Below are 25,678 nucleotides of genomic sequence, written 5' to 3'. Positions count from 1 at the left end.
TGACGGCAGTTCAATCATAATGTTTTCAAACATCAGCAAACTGTATTAGTTTTCACTCCTTCAGGTCGAGATAAGTACAACAACAATAATCTGGTTCAAAGTAAAAGTACTGATGCTAATGTCGTAGCTGTTATTTCTAATTACAAGATTACACAACAACAGAGACATGAGTTTATTTCTTGTCGTATGTAAAATGTATATCTATAAAGTCGTACAGACAGATGTAGTGCAGTAAAAGTACAATATTTCCTCCTCAGTTGTCGTGGTGGGAAAATAAAAAGCCTCCAAAAACAGAAACCCTCAAGAAAAGTCGGGTAATCTCATTTCTGTATGTGAGTAAATGTACTTAGTTACTTCCTGTCTCTTGACTGTAACATGTCAGTGTGTATCTGATCCAAACACTAAACAGTCTGTGATCCATCACAGCAACTAATCCCTCTGCACTTCACTGCTGTTCTCCAAAGTGTTGAGCAGCTTTTCTCTGTCGGGAACGTTTCTCACAGATTACATTAGAAGGAGGACAATAAGAGTTTTGACCTGAGATGGAGAATCCTTCTGATTGGACCACAGCTGTAGATTAACGAGCTTCTCTGTGATTCTGCTCTTTTAAAAAGAAGCTGAGTACAATTATTTTAAAGTTAAAGTCTGAGCTCAAAAAACTACAAAACACACAGAGAAGCTCATCAGAGACATCAGAGAACTTGAACCAGTTAGATTTCATTGTTCTGCCTTCATGTAATCTGCTTCAGCATCAGACTGTGTAGATCTTTATTAAGAGCAGGTCCTCATGTGGCCACAGGCTGCAGTTTGTCATGAGCTCCACTAGAGGGCGACCTCAGATCACTGGTTTAGTTCATATCAGCTGTTCAAACCTTCAATAACATGACATCATCTCACACTACCAGCTGTCTCAGGTGTGATGGAGGATTGGAGCTCCTCAGCTCAAGTCAGTCTGAGAACAGCTGATGGTGTTTTTAATCACATGATTTGGTCGTCATTAGAAACATCAGCTGTTGATATCAATAACAAACTAAATAATGAATAAGACAAAATAAAATGTTTTGTTGCTTTTTCTATTTTATTGATAAAGAAAAACAAAATCAAATTACTTTTTGCTCATTCATAAATGTTTTGTCAGGATGCAGCTCTTCTTATATTTACAATGATCAGACAATAAAAAGGTTAAACTCAACACACAAATGTTTCATAATTCTGAGTACATTGTTTTCTGATGATTTAACAGTGTTGAAGGCAGGTAATGCAGTTATTAGAATAAATGAGACTACATTAGATAATATCAATCAATGTGGTAAAACTGGTGTGTTGTTGTAAATATCAATGTGACACATCAAAGAAAAACATTTACTGTAAAAATGATAAAAACACATTGAACAGAATCTGAAAACAACAATGTATACATCATACATCACCAATAAATGTACATTTATTACATTAAATGATGTGAATCTTTCTGTAGAAAATCAAATGTTTGTTCTACTCAGTGTGATTGACAGGAGAGATGATCAGAGGGGCAGAGTTTTTACCACCATGATTAAGACATGGATTGAAGTATGGGTAGAGTTTCTGAGTGAAGCAGCAGCCAGTAAAGGAGTAGATAAGAGCTGCAGCATCAACGTCATAAAAGGAGACCAGACCCTCCTCATAATCCACAAACACCCCCACCTTCTCAGGCTGACACTTCAGAGAGAGACGGACTGAAGGGCCAGCACGAGCTTTGTACTCATTTTTATTCCTCAAACATATCGACCAGTAACCATTCTGAGGAGTCAGTCTAATCTGTCCCTTCCTGTTGATCAACTCTCTGGCCACTCCTAAATTCCACTGAGTCTTCTCTTTAACTTGAACCTCATAATAAAATCTTCCTGAAGAGAAACTCTGCTTTGCTAAGACACAGGGACATTTATCAAATCTCTCTGGGTTGTTTGGGAGATTCTTTGTTACATCACCACAGTTAACTTGTTTTCCATCATCAGACAGGATGAGAGCAGAATGTGCTGTATTAGGATCGAGTGTCACATCCACTGCATACTGCTGGACCCTCTTCAGCTCGGCCTCAAACAGCTTCTTCATCTGTTTACTGAGCGTCTCCTCCAGCTGATTCACAGCTCTCACCACAGTCCCCTCATATGAAGGTGGACGGATGCTGACTCCTGTCCAGTCCTTGGTGGGTGGAGCAGCGTTCAGTGATGGGGAGCTCTGGAAGTGGACGAAGATGTTCTCTTTAGAACTTGAGAGCTTCTTCACCTCAGAGCTTCTCTTCTCCAGCTCAGAGATTTCCTGTTCCAGCTCTTTGATGAAGCCTTCAGCCTGTTTCTCTGTCTTTCTCTGCTTCTCTTTGATGGTGTCGATGAGCTCGGCCTGGCTTCTCTCAACAGACTCCTTCAGAGCGGTGAAGACCTGAACACCAGCTGCTATCTCTCTGTCTGCATCTTTCTTACTGAGCTCCACTGAGCGCTTCATCTCCTGAAGCTTCAGTCGTCTCTTCTGGATCATCTGCTGAAATTCAGCGTCTCTCTTCCCCAGCTCGGCCTTCTTTCCTTCATATTCTTCTTTCAGAGGAACAACATCATGTGTCTTGTGGTCTGAATAGGTGCAGAGCATGCAGACACACATCTGGTCGGTCTTACAGAACAGCTCCAGCAGTTTATCGTGCTTCGTACACATCCTGCCTTCCAGGTTCTCCACAGGGTCGATCAGCTGATGTCTTTTCAGGCCTGACTTTGTCAGATGAGGCTCCAGGTGAGTCTCACAGTAGGAGGCCAGACACACCAGGCAGGACTTCAGGGCCTTCAGTTTGGTTCCAGTGCAGACGTCACAGGGAACTTCTCCTGGTTTGGAAACTTGTTGCTCTGAGCTGCTGCTGCTGGCTTTCTGTTGAGCTGACTGTCTGAACTGAGCAGCCATCTCAGAGATGAAAGTATTGACCCGCAGCTCAGGTCTGGTTTTGAAAACCTCTTTACAGCTGGGACACTGACACTTTTCATTTTTATCCCAGTGTATAGTGATGCAGGTTTTACAGAAGTTGTGTCCACATGGTATGGCGACTGGATCAGTGAACACATCCAGACAGATGGAGCACAGAAACTGATCTTCAGTCAGCAGACAGCTGGCAGCAGACATGTTTACAGTCTGAGGATGAAAGAAAAGAAAAACAGCTTTAATACATTTATTTAGAATATTTAATGAGTTAAAATGTAACAATGATTGGTGGATTATGAGGAGAATCATCGTGAATTCAGTTGTTTTATTGGCAGCAGGAGGACAGTTTGCTCACAGCCCTCGTGCTTCAGTGTTGACTTTGAGACCATCAATAAATTATTGTTGAAATGACACAATGCTGATGTTTTATAATTTCCAATAACTTCATGTGGACTTGAAGGTAAATTAGACTTAATGGGTCTCATGTTGCACAAGTTTATTGATTTCTAATGTGTAATAAACTGATTTGGTTTAATTTTAAAGAAAATGTTCGCAGTTTTCCTTAACAGAATTGATGTATTGTGACCCAGTGACTCCAAATCAAAACCAAAATCAGAATCAGGATCAGAATCAGAAATGCTTCATTGATCCCTGAGGAGGAAAATGTGCACGTTACAGTCGCTTCTTCTGGAATAAAAAAATATCACACTGTAGATATAAACAAGATTTAAATAGAGAAAGATAATATGACACGAGTAACAAGGGATAAAACTTATAAAGTATTAAAATACATTTTAAAATGAAATATTAAAAGTACTAAAATATAGAAATAAAGATGTTATTACACTGGATAAGTGAGACAAGTCTCGTCACTGATTTTAATATCAAACTTAACACATGTATTATGATTTCCTGTGCACGTAAATAAAAACTTTGGCTAAAACAGTGAATTTAAGTGTTTTAATTACATGTACATTTTTATTACATAAGTTTAATACAAAGGGTCACATTTAATAAGTTTTTCTATCATGTTGAGTCAATGTGAATAAATAATTTAGTCTGAATAAATCAAATTAATGCAGAGCTAAATAAACCTGATGAGTTCATTTAATCATTAATATAAAGTTATGGGGAACTTCTACATAAACATAATGTTTGTTTCAAGTGTTTATTATTCAAGTATTAAACTTAAAAGTAATTTTAAAAAGCATTTGATATTTGTTGTTCTGTCTCCTGTAATAAGTTGCACATCTTGTTATTTAGTTTCTACACATTGACTCAACATGACAGAAACACTTTGTGTTTAATGTCACATTTACATTGAATGTATGTAGAATTAGATGGAAAATTTACATTTTATTAAAATACTGAAAGTCTCTGTTTCAGGCTGATAATATATTTATCCAGTATTTGTCTCTATTGTTTGTTTTATTGAAGCGTTTGAGGCAGCAAGAGAAAAATCAGCATCTGTGTCCAAAGAGCTTCAGTGTCAGAGAGTCAGTTTGGAGGAGGAGGAGGAAGAGGAGGTACAGAGAGAGAGGATGAAGATACAGAGAGCAGAGAATCACACACATTAAATGTGCAGAAGAAAAGATGGAAGCTGCAGGAAACTGAAGCTGTTTCTCTCTACAACCCTCAGCCACTGATGGGTGACAGTTAAAATGGCGACGCCCTGAGTGAAACTTCCTGTCTGAGTAGAGCTCAGGTTCTGTGTTAACACCAGAAACAGGTCAGAGAAAGACGGTAAATCAGTTTAAACTAAAACCAGCTGTGACTGGATTCTGTGTAACTTCAACTAGCTGGAGTTCAGTCACTGTGGTTTGGTTTTAATCTGCTCTGTACTTCCTGTGAACACGTGTAGAAATGTCAGATTCTGGTTTTAACTCAGTCTTGAAGAAATATTCAGTCAGGTCTGTGTAGGTCAGTGTACTCACCGGTGTTTGCAGAGATTCTGCTGGTTAGTTGAGAAAAACCTGATGGATTCAGCTGAAAACAGAGAGACTCGTCTGGACTGCAGCTCTGCTGTCACTCTGACAAACTGTCACTTTCGTTTCAGGAAATGTGATGTTCCTGTTTTTTCTTCTTGTTGCTCCTCCTCTCAGTGAAGCTCTGTCAGCTTTACTGACTCATTGTGAAACTTGTTTGGAACAAGTTTTTACTTTGTTGTGTAGTTGGTTGCAGCCTCACTGCTACATGCTACTAAATCCTCCATGCTGGACTTTTAAGTCAAATTAAAATTGTGTTTTTTAGAAAAATCTCCTCAGTTAGAGAGAGAAGGAGACACCACTCAAAAATCAGGAGTCTGTCTGATAAAACACAGAGGGATTTATAACTATCACTTTTATTTCCTCACTTTATTTTGAAATTCCTGAAGCCTAGACGGAGCAGAAGAGCGTCAGGCTGCAGTTTGTTAAAATCTCCACCAGAGGGCGACCTCAGCTGTCATTTAATCTCTACTAACATTTGTGTTGTGTTCATTTCACCTTCTCAAACAGCTGAACATCATTAAACCTGACTCACACATCATGCAGGTGTTTGGTTTCTAAAACAGATGAATCAGAGAAGAGTCACTGACACTCAGAGGTCGATGTCATCAGACAGAAAAGCAAACAAGTAGATATTTGGATGAATGTAATGTAAAATGTAGCGTTCACTTTTTTTATTTTCCTTTTAAAACATTGAGTAGATTTATCTCCAGGTTTCCTCTGAGTCAAACTTATTGTAAAGCTTCCTCAAAGAAAAACAGATCTTAGTAGTAACGTCCTGAAGATCCCAGACTGGACTTGAACTCTCATAGGCAACATCTGGACAGCTGCACCGCTCTGTGTTCAAAAACGTTCAACTTGTGAAAATATTAAATGGATCCGTCGTAGTGATGAAACCAGAGATCATCAGCTGTTTTTGTCCCACTCCTCCACCAGGACCTCATCTCTAAACTGCTCTCATCAGCTGAGATCCTCACATGCACTCAAGTGTTCACACACTTGGTGAATTTATTGTTTTCAGGTACTTAAAAGAATATTTCCACTTTTCAGTCGCAGTTTGTTCAGATTTAAATGAATAAATCATCTCTGTCTTACGTTACAAGTGACGAGACACCCGATATGAGCCGGTGAGAACGTGCACCAGGCACCCAACACTCTCTGTGACGCAGGCATAAGACGTCACACTCAGGTGAAACATCAAGTTTTTAGGGAGTCTCCGGGCCGGACTTGCGCTCACAGCTAACATCGTCGAGGACCAGTGCAGACCAGTATCCGGTAATAACAAGCAAATATTTCAAATAACATGAAGAATATTTTTGTAACTTTTCTCCTTATAACAAGAGACTGAGGGTTTTTGTTGTGGTGGTGGCTCCACTAGAGGGCGACCTCAGATCACTGGTTTAGTTCATATCAGCTGTTCAAACCTTCAATAACATGACATCATCTCACACTACCAGCTGTCTCAGGTGTGATGGAGGATTGGAGCTCCTCAGCTCAAGTGAGTCTGAGAACAGCTGATGGTGTTTTTAATCACATGATTTGGTCGTCATTAGAAACATCAGCTGTTGATATCAATAACAAACTAAATAATGAATCAGACACAATAAAATGTTTTGTTGCTTTTTCTATTTTATTCATAAAGAAAAACAAAATCAAATTACTTTTGTCTCATTCATAAATGTTTTGTCAGGATGCAGCTCTTCTTATATTTACAATGATCAGACAATAAAAAGGTTAAACTCAACACACAAATGCTTCATATTCCTGAGGACATTGTTTTCTGATGATTTAACAGTGTTGAAGGCAGGTAATGCAGTTATTAGAATAAATGAGGCTACATTAGATAATATCAGTGTGGTAAAACTGGTGTGTTGTGCTACAAATCAATGTGACACATCAAAGAAAAACATTTCCTGTAAAAAAGATAAAAACACATTAATCAGAATCTGAAAAACAACAATGTATACATCAAACATCACCAATAAATGTACATTTATTACATTAAATGATGTGAATCTTTCTGTAGAAAGTCAAATGTTTGTTCTACTCAGTGTGATTGACAGGAGAGATGATCAGAGGGGCAGAGTTTTTACCACCATAATTAATACTTGGACTGAAGTATGGGTAGAGTTTCTGAGTGAAGCAGCAGCCAGTAAAGGAGTAGATAAGAGCTGCAGCATCAACGTCATAAAAGGAGACCAGACCCTCCTCATAATCCACAAACACCCCCACCTTCTCAGGCTGACACTTCAGAGAGAGACCAACTGGAGGGTCAGCAAGAGCTTTGTACTCATTTTTATTCCTCAACCATATCGACCAGTAACCATCCTCAGGAGATACTGTGATGTCTCCCTTCCTGTTGATCGACTCTCTGGCCACTCCTAAATTCCACTGAGTCTTCCCTTTAACTTGAACCTCATAATAAAATCTTCCTGAAGTGAAACTCTGCTTTGCTAAGACACAACGATTAGTATCAAATCTCTCTGGGTTGTCTGGGAGATTCTTTGTTACATCACCATGTTTAACTTGTTTTCCATCATCAGACAGGATGAGTTTGGGATGTGCTGTATGAGGATCGAGTGTCACATCCACTGCATACTGCTGGACCCTCTTCAGCTCGGCCTTCTTCATCTGTTTACTGAGCGTCTCCTCCAGCTGATTCACAGCTCTCACCACAGTCCCCTCATATGAAGGTGGACGTACGCTGACTCCTGTCCAGTCCTTGGTGGGTGGAGCAGGGTTCAGTGATGGGAAGCTTTGGAGGAGGTGGAGGTGGTCTTCAGACTGTGAGAGCTGCTCCACCTCAGAGCTTCTCTTCTCCAGCTCAGAGATTTCCTGTTCCAGCTCTTTGATGAAGCCTTCAGCCTGTTTCTCTGTCTCTCTCTGCTTCTCTTTGATGGTGTCGATGAGCTCGGCCTGGCTTTTCTCAACAGACTCCTTCAGAGCGGTGAAGACCTGAACACCAGCTGCTATCTCTCTGTCTGCATCTTTCTCACTGAGCTCCACTGAGCGCTTCATCTCCTGAATCTTCAGTCGTCTCTTCTGGATCATCTGCTGAATTTCAGCGTCTGTCTTCCCCAGCTCGACCTTCTTTCCTTCATATTCTTCTTTCAGAGGAACAACATCATGTGTCTTGTGGTCTAAAACAGTGCAGAGCATGCAGACACACATCTGGTCGGTCTTACAGAACAGCTCCAGTAGTTTATCGTGCTTCGTACACATCCTGTCTTCCAGGTTCTCCACAGGGTTGATCAGCTGATGTCTTTTCAGGCCTGACTTTGTCAGATGAGGCTCCAGGTGAGTCTCACAGTAGGAGGCCAGACACACCCGGCAGGACTTCAGGGCCTTCAGTTTGGTTCCAGTGCAGACGTCACAGGGAACTTCTCCTGGTTTGGAAACTTGTTGCTCTGAGCTGCTGCTGCTGGCTTTCTGTTGAGCTGACTGTCTGAACTGAGCAGCCATCTCAGAGATGAACGTGTTGACCCGCAGCTCAGGTCTGGTGTTGAAAACCTCTTTACAGTTGGGACACTGACACGGGACATTTTTATCCCAGTGCATAGTGATGCAGGTTTTACAGAAGTTGTGTCCACATGGTGTGCTGACTGGATCAGTGAACACATCCAGACAGATGGAGCACAGAAACTGATCTTCAGTCAGCAGACAGCTGGCAGCAGACATGTTTACACTCTGAGGATGAAAAGTGAGAAAAAACAAATTACATTTTGTGATTGTTTAATAAATTCAAACTATGCTTAGTGGAAAATATATTACATCTAACCGAGGGCCAGAATACAGAGAAAATGACACAACTCTAATATGAGCTGTGGTTGTCGATGAATTTTGTCAGAATCGTCACGTATTCAATGTCTGATTTACTAAGACAGCTCGTTACACAGTCAGGTCCTGGACTGTGCTGCGAGTGAAGGAGGCTCAGACATGAAAAAGAGATTTAATAAGAAAAGTTAAGGACAAACAAACTATGTAGGAGAGAGAGAAGCTGGAGGAGCTGGAGATGTTGATGTGGACGTTAATATCAATGGAACTGCATCAAATGAAAACCAACTTATTCTTAAAATTAACACATTTATTATGTTTGAACATGCTATACTCTATTCTACCTTCTGTGTCCAGACAGCTTTAGTGTCAGAGAGTCAGCTCGGATGAAGAGAAGGAAGAGGAGGTACAGAGAGAGAGGATGAAGATACAGAGAGCAGAGAATCAGACACATTCAATGTGAAGAAGAAGAAAAGATTGAAGCTGCTGTTCTGAACTTCAGGAGACTCAAACTATTTCTTTCCACAGCCCCTACGTCAGAAAAAAAAGTACCCTGAGAGGAACTTCCTGTCTGAGTGTAGAGCTCAGGTTTTGTGTTATTATCAGTAGCTGAAACACAGTAAATATGATCAGCTGTACTGCATTACAAAGGCAGACAGCAGTAACCACAGAAACACTGAGGCTGAGATAAAGTGTGAAGTTCAAGGCTGCTTACCAAAGTTTGTAGCAGCTAAAAATGTTGTAAAACATCAATTTTATGTGTTTATGGGCAATAAAACAAAGTCACCTGAAACCAGATGCTCCCGTCTGGACATTGGACACTCAAAATGGTGTCTAAGCTAAGCTAGTTAGCTTCTAACAAGAGTTTCACATGATAACATGATCATTTATATTGTTATTGCATCTCATTTACATGAGGTGAGATCAGCTGCTTTGCTGGAGCATCTCAGAGCAGCAGGAAGAGTTTGCAGCAATAAGATGGGTCCTTGATCTAAAGTAGATGTCAGTGTTTTACCTGCTATATAGAGGCTCAGTATTCATATAGTGAGATGCACCTTCATAGGCAGGTTCACAACGCGTGTACACTGAGTTTTAATGATTAGAGAGGCTGCTTTCAGTCATTTAAAGGTTTCCTTTCCAAGCATGTAGTAATGTCACTGTAGCAAACATCATGGCTCATTTAAGCAAAAAACTAAATCTGTAGTTATAAACAGGACAGTACAGAGGATCCTCTCCAGAGGAAGCAGCAGTGATGGACATTTACATAATCAATGAAGTTAAACTGTCTCCAACGCGCGCATCGTCTCTCTTAAGTTGGAGACACTTCATGTTTCTGCTGCTGGAGGATGTCTGCAGGTCATGTTATTAATATGTTCCTCATTAAAGATGGATTATTTCTCCCAGCCACACCCCATCTGCTATTAATCACGATGATAGTCTGGATGTCCTGTCCGGTCAGAGGACTGAGATCCACATTACGCACACAGAGACGCACCGCAGCGCTCCTGCTCCTCTTCCTCCTCCTGCTCCTCCTCCTCCTCCTCCTCTTCCTCCTCCTCTTCCTCCTCCTCCTGCTCCTCTTCCTCTTCCTCCTCCTCCTCCAGTTAAACAGAGCATTTTGCTCATATTCAGTCAAACGGAGTTGTTGTCATCATCTTTATAGATTATTGATCACTATCAAACTCCATGTAGAAAGACAGGACTGTCACTAGCTGTGCTCGGCTGCTTTAATCCAGTGTGTGTTTGGTCTTGTGTGGCAGCAAAACGCTTCCGTATGAAAGAGAAGTCAGATTCTGGTGTTGACAACATTTCCACCAAATATTTAGTGAGTGCGTTCAGTCTGTGTAGGTCAGTGTACTCACCAGGGTTTGCAGAGGTTCTGCTGTGTAGTAGAGAAAACTCTGATGGATCCAGTTGAAGTTGTCTTCGCACAGAAACAGACTCGTCTGGACTGCAGCTCTGCTGTTACTCTAACTTTCACTTTCGATTCAGGAAACGTGACGCAGCTTTTTCTACTTTCAGTGTTGCTCCTCCTCTCAGTGTTTGAGTGACTCATTGGGAAACACCTTGACAGCTTTGCAACGAGATGAGTTTTTACTTTTTCTCTCTTCTCTTCTCTACAGTGAAAGTTTACAGCAGCCACACAAACATACAGCTACAATAGACACCATGAGAAAAGAGGTCAGTGGAGGATATTCAAGAACATCCAGTATGTTGAGACCAGCAGGCTGCAGCGCTCCTCTACAGTCCCACAAACACTCAATGTTCAGCTCACTGTTTAGTCTGAAACATCACTTTTCTGCTGCTTTTCAAGCTGTGGGATCTTTTCTCTGACAGATTTCTCACAGATTACAGTAGAAGACAGACAAACACGTGTTTCAAACTGAGATGGAGAATCCATCTGATTGGACCACAGCTGTAGATTCATTAACTTCTCTGTGCCTATTTTTTTTTAAAAAGGAGCTGAAGTCCAATATTTTTTTAAGTAAAAGTCTTTTTATGTGAAAGTAAAGTTGCTGATTTGAGAATGAGCTAAAAAATAAATGACAAAAACAACAAACATCAGAGACATCAGAGAACTTGAGCCAGTTAGATTTCATTGTTCTGCCTTCATGTAATCTGCTTCAGCATCAGACTGTGTAGATCTTTATTAAGAGCAGGTCCTCATGTGGCCACAGGCTGCAGTTTGTCATGAGCTCCACTAGAGGGCGACCTCAGATCACTGGTTTAGTTCATATCAGCTGTTCAAACCTTCAATAACATGACATCATCTCACACTACCAGCTGTCTCAGGTGTGATGGAGGATTGGAGCTCCTCAGCTCAAGTCAGTCTGAGAACAGCTGATGGTGTTTTTAACCACATGATTTGGTCGTCATTAGAAACATCAGCTGTTGATGTCAATAACAAACTAAATAATGAATCAGACACAATAAAATGTTTTGTTGCTTTTTCTATTTTATTCATGAAGAAAAACAAAATCAAATTACTTTTGTCTCATTCATAAATGTTTTGTCAGGATGCAGCTCTTCTTATATTGACAATGGTCAGACAATAAAAAGGTTAAACTCAACACACAAATGCTTCATATTCCTGAGTACATTGTTTTCTGATGATTTAACAGTGTTGAAGGCAGGTGATGCAGTTATTACAATAAATGAGACTACATTAGATAATATCAATCAATGTGGTAAAACTGGTGTGTTGTTGTGCTAAAAATCAATGTGACACATGAAAAAAAAAGTACTGTAAAAACGATAAAAACACATTAATCACAATGTGAAAAAAACAAAAATGTACACACCATACATCACCCATGAACATACATTTATTACATTAAATGATGTGAATCTTTCTGTAGAAAATCAAATGTTTGTTCTACTCAGTGTGATTGACAGGAGAGATGATCAGAGGGGCAGAGTTTTTACCACCATCATAAAGACATGGACAGAAGTATGGGTAGAGTTTCTGAGTGAAGCAGCAGCCAGTAAAGGAGTAGATAAGAGCTGCAGCATCAACGTCATAAAAGGAGACCAGACCCTCCTCATAATCCACAAACACCCCCACCTTCTCAGGCTGACACTTCAGAGAGAGATGGACTGAAGGGCCAGCACGAGCTTTGTACTCATTTTTATTTCTCAAACATATCGTCCAGTAACCATTCTGAGGAGTCGGATTGATTTGTCCCTTCCTGTTGATCGACTCTCTGGCCACTCCTAAATCCCACTCAGTCTTCTCTTTAACCTGAACCTCATAATAAAATCTTCCTGAAGAGAAACTCTGCTTTGCTAAGACACAGGCACAAGTATCAAATCTCTCTGGGTTGTCTGGGAGATTCTTCTTTACATCACCAAGTTTAACTTGTTTTCCATCATCAGACAGGATGAGCCAGGGATGTGCTGTATCAGGGTCGAGTGTCACATCCACTGCATACTGCTGGACCCTCTTCAGCTCAAGCAGCTTCTTCATCTGTTTACTGAGCGTCTCCTCCAGCTGATTCACAGCTCTCACCACAGTCCCCTCATATGAAGGTGGACGGACGCTGACTCCTGTCCAGTCCTTGGTGGGTGGAGCAGCGTTCAGTGATGGGAAGCTTTGGAAGAAGATGAAGAGTTTCTCTTTAGAGCTTGAGAGCTGCTTCACCTCAGAGCTTCTCTTCTCCAGCTCAGAGATTTCCTGTTCCAGCTCTTTGATGAAGCCTTCAGTCTGTTTCTCTGTCTTTCTCTGCTTCTCTTTGATGGTGTCGATGAGCTCGGCCTGGCTTCTCTCAACAGACTCCTTCAGAGCGGTGAAGACCTGAACACCAGCTGCTATCTCTCTGTCTGCATCTTTCTCACTGAGCTCCACTGAGCGCTTCATCTCCTGAATCTTCAGTCGTCTCTTCTGGATCATCTGCTGAATTTCAGCATCTGTCTTCCCCAGCTCGGCCTTCTTTCCTTCATATTCTTCTTTCAGAGGAACAAACTCATGTGTCTTGTGGTCTAAAACAGTGCAGAGCATGCAGACACACATCTGGTCGGTCTTACAGAACAGCTCCAGCAGTTTATCATGTTTCGTACACATCCTGTCTTCCAGGTTCTCCACAGGGTCGATCAGCTGATGTCTTTTCAGCTGTTTAGCTGTCAGATGAGGCTCCAGGTGAGTCTCACAGTAGGAGACCAGACACACCAGGCAGGACTTCAGGGCCTTCAGTTTGGTTCCAGTGCAGACGTCACAGGGAACTTCTCCTGGTTTGGAAACTTGTTGCTCTGAGCTGCTGCTGCTGGCTTTCTGTTGAGCTGACTGTCTGAACTGAGCAGCCATCTCAGAGATGAACGTGTTGACCTGCAGTTCAGGTCTGGTGTTGAAAATCTTTTTACAGTTGGGACACTGACACGGGACATTTTTATCCCAGTGTATAGTGATGCAGGTTTTACAGAAGTTGTGTCCACATGGTGTGCTGACTGGATCAGTGAACACATCCAGACAGATGGAGCACAGAAACTGATCTTCAGTCAGCAGACAGCTGGCAGCAGACATGTTTACAGTCTGAGGACAAAAATGAGAAAAAACAAATTACATTTTGTGATTGTTTAATACATCCAAACTATGCTTAGTGGAAAATATATTACACCTAACTGAGGGCCAGAATACAGAGAAAATGACACAACTCTAATATGAGCTGTGGTTGTCGATGAATTTTGTCAGAATCGTCACGTATTCAATGTCTGATTTACTAAGACAGCTCGTTACACAGTCAGGTCCTGGACTGTGCTGCGAGTGAAGGAGGCTCAGACATGAAAAAGAGATTTAGTAAGAAAAGTTAAGGACACAAACTATGTAGGAGAGAGAGAAGCAGGAGGAGCTGGAGATGTTGATGTGGACGTTAAAATCAATGGAACTGCATCAAATGAAAACCAACTTATTATTAAAATTAACACATTTATTATGTTTGAACATAATATACTCTATTCTACCTTCTGTGTCCAGACAGCTTTAGTGTCAGAGAGTCAGCTCGGATGAAGAGAAGGAAGAGGAGGTACAGAGAGAGAGGATGAAGATACAGAGAGCAAAGAATCAGACACATTCAATGTGAAGAAGAAGAAAAGATTGAAGCTGCTGTTCTGAACTTAAGGAGACTCAAACTATTTCTTTCCACAGCCCCTACGTCAGAAAAAAAGTACCCTGAGAGGAACTTCCTGTCTGAGTATAGAGCTCGGGTTTTGTGTTATTATCAGTAGCTGAAACACAGTAAATATGATCAGCTGTACTGCATTACAAAGGCAGACAGCAGTAACCACAGAAACACTGAGGCTGAGATAAAGTGTGAAGTTCAAGGCTGCTTACCAAAGTTTGTAGCAGTTAAAAATGTTGTAAAACATCAATTTTATGTGTTTATGGGCAATAAAACAAAGTCACCTGAAACCAGATGCTCCCGTCTGGACATTGGACACTCACAATGGTGTCTAAGCTAAGCTAGTTAGCTTCTAACAAGAGTTTCACATGATAACATGATCATTTATATTGTTATTGCATCTCATTTACATGAGGTGAGATCAGCTGCTTTGCTGGAGCATCTCAGAGCAGCAGGAAGAGTTTGCAGCAATAAGATGGGTCCTTGATCTAAAGTAGATGTCAGTGTTTTACCTGCTATATAGAGGCTCAGTATTCATATAGTGAGATGCACCTTCATAGGCAGGTTCACAACGCGTGTACACTGAGTTTTAATGATTAGAGAGGCTGCTTTCAGTCATTTAAAGGTTTCCTTTCCAAGCATGTAGTAATGTCACTGTAGCAAACACCATGGCTCATTTAAGCAGCAAAACTAAATCTGTAGTTATAAACAGGACAGTACAGAGGATCCTCTCCAGAGGAAGCAGCAGTGATGGACATTTACACAATCAATGAAGTTAAACTGTCTCCAACGCGCGCATCGTCTCTCTTAAGGTGGAGACACTTCATGTTTGTGCTGCTGGAGGATGTCTGCAGGTCATGTTATTAATATGTTCCTCATTAAAGATGGATTATTTCTCCCACCCACACCCCATCCGCTATTAATCACGATGATAGTCTGTATGTCCTGTCCGGTCAGAGGACAGAGATCCACATTACGCACACAGAGACGCACCGCAGCGCTCCTCCTCCTGCTCCTCCTCTTCCTCCTCCTCCTCCTGCTCCTCCTCTTCCTCCTCTTCCTCCTGCTCCTCCTCCTCCTCCTCCTCCTCCAGTTAAACAGAGCATTTTGCTCATATTGAGTCAAACGGAGTTGTTGTCATCATCTTTTTTGATTATTGATCACGATCAAACTCCATGTAGAAAGACAGGACTGTCACTAGCTGTGCTCGGCTGCTTTAATCCAGTGTGTGTTTGGTCTTGTGTGGCAGCAAAACGCTTCCGTATGAAAGAGAAGTCAGATTCTGGTGTTGACAACATTTCCACCAAATATTTAGTGAGTGCGTTCAGTCTGTGTAGGTCAGTGTACTCACCAGGGTTTGCAGAGGTTCTGCTGTGTAGTAGAGAAAACTCTGATGGATCCAGTTGAAGTTGTCTTCGCACAGAAACAGACTCGTCTGGACTGCAGCTCTGCTGTTACTCTAACTTTCACTTTAGATTCAGGAAACGTGACGCAGCTTTTTCTACTTTCAGTGTTGCTCCTCCTCTCAGTGTTTGAGTGACTCATTGGGAAACACCTTGACAGCTTTGCAACGAGATGAGTTTTTACTTTTTCTCTCTTCTCTTCTCTGCAGTGAAAGTTTACAGCAGCCACACAAACATACAGCTACAATAGACAACATGAGAAAAGAGGTCAGTGGAGGATATTCAAGAACATCCTGTATGTTGAGACCAGCAGGCTGCAGCGCTCCTCTACAGTCCCACAAACACTCAATGTTCAGCTCACTGTTCAGCCTGAAACTTCACTTTTCTGCTGCTTTTCAAGCTGTTGGATCTTTTCTCTGACAGATTTCTCACAGATTACAGTAGAAGACAGACAAACACGTGTTTTAAACTGAGATGGAGAATCCATCTGATTGGACCACAGCTGTAGATTCATTAACTTCTCTGTGCCTATTTTTTTTAAAAAAGAGCTGAAGTCCAATATTTTTTTAAGTAAAAGTCTTTTTATGTGAAAGTAAAGTTGCTGATTTGAGAATGAGCTAAAAAATAAATGACAAAAACAACAAACATCAGTGACATCAGAGAACTTGAGCCAGTTAGATTTCATTGTTCTGCCTTCATGTAATCTGCTTCAGCATCAGACTGTGTAGATCTTTATTAAGAGCAGGTCCTCATGTGGCCACAGGCTGCAGTTTGTCATGAGCTCCACTAGAGGGCGACCTCAGATCACTGGTTTAGTTCATATCAGCTGTTCAAACCTTCAATAACATGACATCATCTCACACTACCAGCTGTCTCAGGTGTGATGGAGGATTGGAGCTCCTCAGCTCAAGTCAGTCTGAGAACAGCTGATGGTGTTTTTAACCACATGATTTGGTCGTCATTAGAAACATCAGCTGTTGATATCAATATCAAACTAAATAATGAATCAGACACAGTAAAATATTTGTGTTGCTTTTTCTATTTTATTCATAAAGAAAAACAAAATCAAATTACTTTTGTCTCATTCATAAATGTTTTGTCAGGATGCAGCTCTTCTTATATTTACAATGATCAGACAATAAAAAGGTTAAACTCAACACACAAATTTTTCATATATCTGAGTACATTGTTTTCTGATGATTTAACAGTGTTGAAGGCAGGTAATGCAGTTATTAGAATAAATGAGGCTACATTAGATAATATCAATCAATGTGGTAAAACTGGTGTGTTGTTGTAAATATCAATGTGACACATCAAAGAAAAACATTTACTGTAAAAATGATAAAAACACACTGAACAGAATCTGAAAACAACCATGTATACATCATACATCACCAATAAATGTACATTTATTACATTAAATGATGTGAATCTTTCTGTAGAAAATCAAATGTTTGTTCTACTCAGTGTGATTGACAGGAGAGATGATCAGAGGGGCAGAGTTTTCACCACCATCATTAAGACATGTACTGAAGTATGGGTAGAGTTTCTGAGTGAAGCAGCAGCCAGTAAAGGAGTAGATAAGAGCTGCAGCATCAACGTCATAAAAGGAGACCAGACCCTCCTCATAATCCACAAACACCCCCACCTTCTCAGGCTGACACTTCAGAGAGAGACGGACTGAAGGGCCAGCACAAGCACTGTACTCATTTTTATTCCTCAAACATATCGTCCAGATACCATTCTGAGGATTCAGTGTGATTTGTCCCTTCCTGTTGATCGACTCTCTGGCCACTCCTAAAGTCCACTCAGTCTTCCCTTTAACTTGAACCTCATAATAAAATCTTCCTGAAGAGAAACTCTGCTTTGCTAAGACACAGTGACCAGTATCAAATCTCTCTGGGTTGTCTGGGAGATTCTTCTTTACATCACCACAGTTAACTTGTTTTCCATCATCAGACAGGATGAGTTCAGGATGTGCTGTATCAGGGTCGAGTGTCACATCCACTGCATACTGCTGGACCCTCTTCAGCTCAAGCAGCTCCTTCATCTGTTTACTGAGCGTCTCCTCCAGCTGATTCACAGCTCTCACCACAGTCCCCTCATATGAAGGTGGACGGACGCTGACTCCTGTCCAGTCCTTGGTGGGTGGAGCAGCGTTCAGTGATGGGAAGCTTTGGAAGAAGATGAAGAGTTTCTCTTTAGAGCTTGAGAGCTTCTTCACCTCAGAGCTTCTCTTCTCCAGCTCAGAGATTTCCTGTTCCAGCTCTTTGATGAAGCCTTCAGCCTGTTTCTCTGTCTCTCTCTGCTCCTCTTTGATGGTGTCGATGAGCTCGGCCTGGCTTCTCTCAACAGACTCCTTCAGAGCGGTGAAGACCTGAACACCAGCTGCTATCTCTCTGTCTGCATCTTTCTCACTGAGCTCCACTGAGCGCTTCATCTCCTGAATCTTCAGTCGTCTCTTCTGGATCATCTGCTGAATTTCAGCGTCTCTCTTCCCCAGCTCGGCCTTCTTTCCTTCATATCCTTCTTTCAGAGGAACAACATCATGTGTCTTGTGGTCTAAAACAGTGCAGAGCATGCAGACACACATCTGGTCGGTCTTACAGAACAGCTCCAGCAGTTTATCGTGCTTCGTACACATCCTGTCTTCCAGGTTCTCCACAGGGTTGATCAGCTGATGTCTTTTCAGGCCTGACATTGTCAGATGAGGCTCCAGGTGAGTCTCACAGTAGGAGGCCAGACACACCAGACAGGACTTCAGGGCCTTCAGTTTGGTTCCAGTGCAGACGTCACAGGGAACTTCTCCTGGTTTGGAAACTTGTTGCTCTGAGCTGCTGCTGCTGGCTTTCTGTTGAGCTGACTGTCTGAACTGAGCAGCCATCTCAGAGATGAACGTGTTGACCTTCAGCTCAGGTCTGGTGTTGAAAACCTCTTTACAGTTGGGACACTGACACTTGTCTTTTTTATCCCAGTGTTGAGTGATGCAGGTTTTACAGAAGTTGTGTCCACATGGTGTGCTGACTGGATCAGTGAACACATCCAGACAGATGGAGCACAGAAACTGATCTTCAGTGAGCAGACAGCTGGCAGCAGACATGTTTACAGTCTGAGAATGAAAAGTGAGAAAAAGAAACTGTAATTAGATATCTCTTGATTAAGAGGGTTGGGTAGTCTGAGGCTTCTTACTTAAGTGTTTAACAGCTATACAAGTTGTACAACAGCAGGGCCAGAATACAGAGAAAATTACACAACTCTAATATGAGCTGTGGTTGTCGATGAATTTTGTCAGAATCGTCACGTATTCGGTGTCTGATTAACTAAGACAGCTCGTTACACAGTCAGGTCCTGGACTGTGCTGCGAGTGAAGGAGGCTCAAACATGAAAAAGAGATTTAGTAAGAAAAGTTAAGGACACACAAACTATGTAGGAGAGAGAGAAGCAGGAGGAACTGGAGATGTTGATGTGGATGTTAATATCAATGGAACTGCATCAAATGAAAACCAACTTATTATTAAAATTAACACTTTTATTATGTTTGAACATGATATACTCTATTCTACCTTCTGTGTCCAGACAGCTTTAGTGTCAGAGAGTCAGCTCGGACGAAGAGAAGGAAGAGGAGGTACAGAGAGAGAGGATGAAGATACAGAGAGCAGAGAATCAGACACATTCAATGTGAAGAAGAAGAAAAGATTGAAGCTGCTGTTCTGAACTTAAGGAGACTCAAACTATTTCTTTCCACAGCTCCTACGACAGAAAAAAAGTACCCTGAGAGGAACTTCCTGTCTGAGTGTAGAGCTCAGGTTTTGTGTTATTATCAGTAGCTGAAACACAGTAAATATGATCAGCTGTACTGCATTACAAAGGCAGACAGCAGTAACCACAGAAACACTGAGGCTGAGATAAAGTGTGAAGTTCAAGGCTGCTTACCAAAGTTTGTAGCAGTTAAAAATGTTGTAAAACATCAATTTTATGTGTTTATGGGCAATAAAACAAAGTCACCTGAAACCAGATGCTCCCGTCTGTATATTGGACACTCACAATGGTGTCTAAGCTAAGCTATTTAGCTTCTAACAAGAGTTTCACATGATAACATGATCATTTATATTGTTATTGCATCTCATTTACATGAGGCGAGAGAGGCTGCTTTCAGTCATTTAAAGGTTTCCTTTCCAAGCATGTAGTAATGTCACTGTAGCAAATATCACGGCTCATTTAAGCAGCAAAACTAAATCTGTAGTTGTAAACAGGACAGTACAGAGGATCCTCTCCAGAGGAAGCAGCAGTGATGGAGATTTACACAATCAATGAAGTTAAACTGTCTCCAACGCGCGCATCGTCTCTCTTAAGGTGGAGACACTTCATGTTTCTGCTGCTGGAGGATGTCTGCAGGTCATGTTATTAATATGTTCCTCATTAAAGATGGATTATTTCTCCCATCCGCTATTAATCACGATGATAGTCTGGATGTCCTGTCCGGTCAGAGGACTGAGATCCACATTACGCACACAGAGACGCACCGCAGCGCTCCTCCTCTTCCTCCTCCTCCTCCTCCTCCTCCTCCTCCTCCAGTTAAACAGAGCATTTTGCTCATATTCAGTCAAACGGAGTTGTTGTCATCATCTTTATTGATTATTGATCACTATCAAACTCCATGTAGAAACACAGGACTGTCACTAGCTGTGCTCGGCTGCTTTAATCCAGTGTGTGTTTGGTCTTGTGTGGCAGCAAAACGCTTCCGTATGAAAGAGAAGTCAGATTCTGGTGTTGACAACATTTCCACCAAATATTCAGTGAGTGCGTTCAGTCTGTGTAGGTCAGTGTACTCACCAGGGTTTGCAGAGGTTCTGCTGTGTAGTAGAGAAAACTCTGATGGATCCAGTTGAAGTTGTTTTCGCACAGAAACAGACTCGTCTGGACTGCAGCTCTGCTGTTACTCTAACTTTCACTTTCGATTCAGGAAACGTGACGCAGCTTTTTCTACTTTCAGTGTTGCTCCTCCTCTCAGTGTTTGAGTGACTCACTGGGAAACACCTTGACAGCTTTGCAACGAGATGAGTTTTTACTTTTTCTCTCTTCTCTTCTCTGCAGTGAAAGTTTACAGCAGCCACACAAACATACAGCTACAATAGACACCATGAGAAAAGAGGTCAGTGGAGGATATTCAAGAACATCCTGTATGTTGAGTCCAGCAGGCTGCAGCGCTCCTCTACAGTCCCACAAACACTCAATGTTCAGCTCACTGTTCAGCCTGAAACTTCACTTTTCTGCTGCTTTTCAAGCTGTTGGATCTTTTCTCTGACAGATTTCTCACAGATTACAGTAGAAGACAGACAAACACGTGTTTCAAACTGAGATGGAGAATCCATCTGATTGGACCACAGCTGTAGATTCATTAACTTCTCTGTGCCTATTTTTTTTTAAAAAGGAGCTGAAGTCCAATATTTTTTTAAGTAAAAGTCTTTTTATGTGAAAGTAAAGTTGCTGATTTGAGAATGAGCTAAAAAATAAATGACAAAAACAACAAACATCAGTGACATCAGAGAACTTGAACCAGTTAGATTTCATTGTTCTGCCTTCATGTAATCTGCTTCAGCATCAGACTGTGTAGATCTTCATTAAGAGCAGGTCCTCATGTGGCCACAGGCTGCAGTTTGTTATCAGCTCCACTAGAGGGCGACCTCAGATCACTGGTTTAGTTCATATCAGCTGTTCAAACCTTCAATAACATGACATCATCTCACACTACCAGCTGTCTCAGGTGTGATGGAGGATTGAAGCTCCTCAGCTCAAGTCAGTCTGAGAACAGCTGATGGTGTTTTTAATCACATGATTTGGTCGTTATTAGAAACATCAGCTGTTGATATCAACAACAACAAACTAAATAATGAATCAGACACAATGAAATATTTTTTACTTTTTCTATTTTGTTCATAAAGAAAAACAAAATCAAATTACTTTTGTCTCATTCATAAATGTTTTGTCAGGATGCTACTCTTCTTATTTTTACAATGATCAGACAATAAAAAGGTTAAACTCAACACACAAATGTTTCATATTCCTGAGTACATTGTTTTCTGATGATTTAACAGTGTTGAAGGCAGTAATGCAGTTATTAGAACAAATGAGGCTACATTAGATAATATCAATCAATGTGGTAAAACTGGTGTGTTGTAGTAAATATCAATGTGACACATCAAAGAAAAACAAGTAAAAATGATAAAAACACATTAATCAGAATCTGAAAAAACAACAATGTATACATCATACATCACCCATGAATATACATTTATTACATTAAATGATGTGAATCTTTCTGTAGAAAATCAAATGTTTGTTCTACTCAGTGTGATTGACAGGAGAGATGATCAGAGGGGCAGAGTTTCTACCACCATTGTTAACACATGGACTGAAGTATGGGTAGAGTTTCTGAGTGAAGCAGCAGCCAGTAAAGGAGTAGATAAGAGCTGCAGCATCAACGTCATAAAAGGAGACCAGACCCTCCTCATAATCCACAAACACCCCCACCTTCTCAGGCTGACACTTCAGAGAGAGACGGACTGGAGGGCGAGCAAGAGCGTCGTACTCATTTTCATTCCTCAACCATATCGTCCAGTAACCATTCTGAGGAGACAGTGGAATGTCTCCCTTCCTGTTGATCGACTCTCTGGCCACTCCTAAATCCCACTCAGTCTTCTCTTTAACCTGAACCTCATAATAAAATCTTCCTGAAGAGAAACTCTGCTTTGCTAAGACACAACAATTAGTATCAAATCTCTCTGGGTTGTCTGGAAGTTTCTTCTTTACATTACCATGTTTAACTTGTTTTCCATCATCAGACAGGATGAGTTTGGGCTGTGCTGTATCAGGATCAAGTGTCACATCCACTGCATACTGCTGGACCCTCTTCAGCTCAAGCAGCTCCTTCATCTTTTTACTGAGCGTCTCCTCCAGCTGATTCACAGCTCCCCTCACAGTCCCCTCATATGAAGGTGGACGGACGCTGACTCCTGTCCAGTCCTTGGTGGGTGGAGCAGCGTTCAGTGATGGGAAGCTTTGGAAGAAGACGTTGAGTTGCTCTTTAGAGCTTGAGAGCTTCTTCACCTCAGAGCTTCTCTTCTCCAGCTCAGAGATTTCCTGTTCCAGCTCTTTGATGAAGCCTTCAGCCTGTTTCTCTGTGTCTCTCTGCTTCTCTTTGATGGTGTCAATGAGCTCGGCCTGGCTTCTCTCAACAGACTCCTTCAGAGCGGTGAAGACCTGAACACCAGCTGCTATCTCTCTGTCTGCATCTTTCTCACTGAGCTCCACTGAGCGCTTCATCTCCTGAATCTTCAGTCGTCTCTTCTGGATCATCTGCTGAATTTCAGCGTCTGTCTTCCCCAGCTCGGCCTTCTTTCCTTCATATGCTTCTTTCAGAGGAACAACATCATGTGTCTTGTGGTCTAAAACAGTGCAGAGCATGCAGACACACATCTGGTCGGTCTTACAGAACAGCTCCAGCAGTTTATCGTGCTTCGTACACATCCTGTCTTCCAGGTTCTCCACAGGGTTGATCAGCTGATGTCTTTTCAGGCCTGACATTGTCAGATGAGGCTCCAGGTGAGTCTCACAGTAGGAGGCCAGACACACCAGGCAGGACTTCAGGGCCTTCAGTTTGGTTCCAGTGCAGACGTCACAGGGAACTTCTCCTGGTTTGGAAACGTGTTGCTCTGAGCTGCTGCTGCTGGCTTTCTGTTGAGCTGACTGTCTGAACTGAGCAGCCATCTCAGAGATGAACGTGTTGACCTTCAGCTCAGGTCTGGTGTTGAAAACCTCTTTACAGTTGGGACACTGACACTTGTCATTTTTATCCCAGTGTTGAGTGATGCAGGTTTTACAGAAGTTGTGTCCACATGGTGTGCTGACTGGATCAGTGAACACATCCAGACAGATGGAGCACAGAAACTGATCTTCAGTCAGCAGACAGCTGGCAGCAGACATGTTTACAGTCTGAGGATGAAAAGAAAAGAAAAACAGCTTTAATACATTTATTTAGAATATTTAATGAGTTAAAATGTAACAATGATTGGTGGATTATGAGGAGAATCATCATGAATTCAGTTGTTTTATTGGCAGCAGGAGGACAGTTTGCTCCCAGTTGCACAAGTTTATTGATTTCTAATGTGTAATAAACTGATTTGGTTTAATTTGAAAGAAAATGTTTGCAGTTTTCTTTGAGTCGATGTAATGTGACCCAGTGACTCCAAATCAGAATCAGAAATGCTTCATTGATCCCTGAGGAGGAAAATGTGCACGTTACAGTCGCTCCTTCTAGAATAAAACATATCACACTGTAGATATAAACAAGATTTAAATAGAGAAAGATAATATGACACGAGTAACGAGGGATAAAACTTATAAAGTATTAAAAATACATTTAAAAATGAAATATTAAAAGCACTAAAATATAGAAATAAAGATGTTATTACACTGGATAAGTGAGACAAGTCTCGTCACTGATTTTAATATCAAACTTAACACATTTATTATGATTTCCTGTGCACGTAAATAAAAACTTTGGCTAAAACAGTGAATTTAAGTGTTTTAATTACATGTACATTTTTATAACATAACTTTAATGGAAAGGGTCACATTTAATAAGTGTTTCTATCATGTTGAGTCAATGTGAATAAATAATTTAGTCTGAATAAATTAAATTAATGCAGAGTTAAATAAACCTGATGAGTTTATTTAATCATTAATATAAAGTTATGGGGAACTTCTACATAAACATAATGTTTGTTTCTAGTGTTTATTATTCAAGTATTAAACTTAAAAGTAATTTTAAAAAGCATTTGATATTTGTTGTTCTGTCTCCTGTAATAAGTTGCACATCTTGTTATTTAGTTTCTACACATTGACTCAACATGACAGAAACACTTTGTGTTTAATGTGACATTTACATTGAACGTATGTAGAATTAGATGGAAAATTTACATTTTATTAAAACACTGAAAGTCTCTGTTTCAGGCTGATAATATATTTATCCAGTATTTGTCTCTATTGTTTGTTTTATTGAAGCGTTTGAGGCAGAAAGAGAAAAATCAGCATCTGTGTCCAGAGAGCTTCAGTGTCAGAGAGTCAGCTTGGAGGAGGAGGAGGAAGAGGAGGTACAGAGAGAGAGGATGAAGATACAGAGAGCAGAGAATCACACACATTAAATGTGCAGAAGAAAAGATGGAAGCTGCAGGAAACTGAAGCTGTTTCTCTCTACAACCCTCAGCCACTGATGGGTGGCAGTTAAAATGGCGACGCCCTGAGTGAAACTTCCTGTCTGAGTAGAGCTCAGGTTCTGTGTTAACACCAGAAACAGGTCAGAGAAAGACGGTAAATCAGTTTAAACTAAAACCAGCTGTGACTGGATTCTGTGTAACTTCAACTAGCTGGAGTTCAGTCACTGTGGTTTGGTTTTAATCTGCTCTGTACTTCCTGTGAACACGTGTAGAAATGTCAGATTCTGGTTTTAACTCACTTTTGAAGAAATATTCAGTCAGGTCTGTGTAGGTCAGTGTACTCACCAGTGTTTGTAGAGATTCTGCTGGTTAGTTGAGAAAAACCTGATGGATTCAGTTGAAAACAGAGAGACTCGTCTGGACTGCAGCTCTGCTGTCACTCTGACAAACTGTCACTTTCGTTTCAGGAAATGTGACGCAGATTTTTCTTCTTGTTGCTCCTCCTCTCAGTGAAGCTTTGTCAGCTTTAGTGACTCATTGTGAAACTTGTTGACAAAGTTTTGGAGTTTTGTTGTGTAGTTGGTTTCAGCCTCACTGCTACATGCTACTAAATCCTCCATGCTGGACTTTTAAGTCAAATTAAAATTGTGTTTTTTAGAAACACCTCCTCAGTTAGAGAGAGAAGGAGACACCACTCAAAAATCAGTAGTCTGTCTGATAAAACACAGAGGGATTTATAACTATCACTT

General features: G+C 41.1%; 5 protein-coding genes across 6 annotated transcripts; all 5 read right to left on the bottom strand.

Annotated features, from left to right (window-relative positions):
* Positions 1 to 1,066: 1,066 nt before the first annotated feature.
* Positions 1,067 to 10,642, bottom strand: LOC141001086 (E3 ubiquitin-protein ligase TRIM21-like). Of its 2 annotated transcripts, none has more exons than XM_073472041.1 (2): positions 4,875 to 4,989; positions 1,067 to 3,150 (listed from the first exon to the last, which is right to left on the bottom strand). In XM_073472041.1, exon 2 carries the CDS (start codon positions 3,139 to 3,141, stop codon positions 1,495 to 1,497), a length of 1,647 nt encoding a protein of 548 aa, XP_073328142.1. In that variant the 5' UTR covers positions 3,142 to 3,150; positions 4,875 to 4,989; the 3' UTR covers positions 1,067 to 1,494. The 2 variants fall into 2 exon arrangements, with proteins under 2 accessions (XP_073328142.1, XP_073328143.1); XM_073472042.1 differs by lacking the exon at positions 4,875 to 4,989 and adding an exon at positions 10,562 to 10,642 and having other exon boundaries at positions 1,122 to 3,150.
* LOC141001125 (E3 ubiquitin-protein ligase TRIM21-like) lies at positions 6,935 to 8,603 on the bottom strand. Its single transcript, XM_073472097.1, has one exon. The coding sequence runs from the start codon at positions 8,601 to 8,603 to the stop codon at positions 6,969 to 6,971; it is 1,635 nt and encodes a 544-aa protein (XP_073328198.1). The 3' UTR covers positions 6,935 to 6,968.
* Positions 10,643 to 11,650: 1,008 nt separating the features above from the next.
* Positions 11,651 to 15,743, bottom strand: LOC141000541 (E3 ubiquitin-protein ligase TRIM21-like). The gene is made up of 2 exons (XM_073471266.1): positions 15,663 to 15,743; positions 11,651 to 13,725 (listed from the first exon to the last, which is right to left on the bottom strand). The coding sequence occupies exon 2, from the start codon at positions 13,714 to 13,716 to the stop codon at positions 12,076 to 12,078; it is 1,641 nt and encodes a 546-aa protein (XP_073327367.1). The 5' UTR covers positions 13,717 to 13,725; positions 15,663 to 15,743; the 3' UTR covers positions 11,651 to 12,075.
* A 1,002-nt stretch (positions 15,744 to 16,745) lies between these two features.
* Positions 16,746 to 20,632, bottom strand: LOC141001552 (E3 ubiquitin-protein ligase TRIM21-like). Its single transcript, XM_073472666.1, has 2 exons — positions 20,548 to 20,632; positions 16,746 to 18,823 (listed from the first exon to the last, which is right to left on the bottom strand). Exon 2 carries the CDS (start codon positions 18,812 to 18,814, stop codon positions 17,174 to 17,176), a length of 1,641 nt encoding a protein of 546 aa, XP_073328767.1. The 5' UTR covers positions 18,815 to 18,823; positions 20,548 to 20,632; the 3' UTR covers positions 16,746 to 17,173.
* A 1,352-nt stretch (positions 20,633 to 21,984) lies between these two features.
* Positions 21,985 to 25,372, bottom strand: LOC141001551 (E3 ubiquitin-protein ligase TRIM21-like). Its single transcript, XM_073472663.1, has 2 exons — positions 25,275 to 25,372; positions 21,985 to 23,706 (listed from the first exon to the last, which is right to left on the bottom strand). The coding sequence occupies exon 2, from the start codon at positions 23,695 to 23,697 to the stop codon at positions 22,057 to 22,059; it is 1,641 nt and encodes a 546-aa protein (XP_073328764.1). The 5' UTR covers positions 23,698 to 23,706; positions 25,275 to 25,372; the 3' UTR covers positions 21,985 to 22,056.
* Positions 25,373 to 25,678: the final 306 nt, after the last annotated feature.

Source organism: Pagrus major, chromosome 8 (assembly GCF_040436345.1).
Source record: "Pagrus major chromosome 8, Pma_NU_1.0".
Lineage (NCBI taxonomy): Eukaryota > Metazoa > Chordata > Actinopteri > Spariformes > Sparidae > Pagrus > Pagrus major.
Note: the sequence above shows the minus strand (reverse complement) of the source record. Positions and strands in the feature narration are given on the sequence as shown.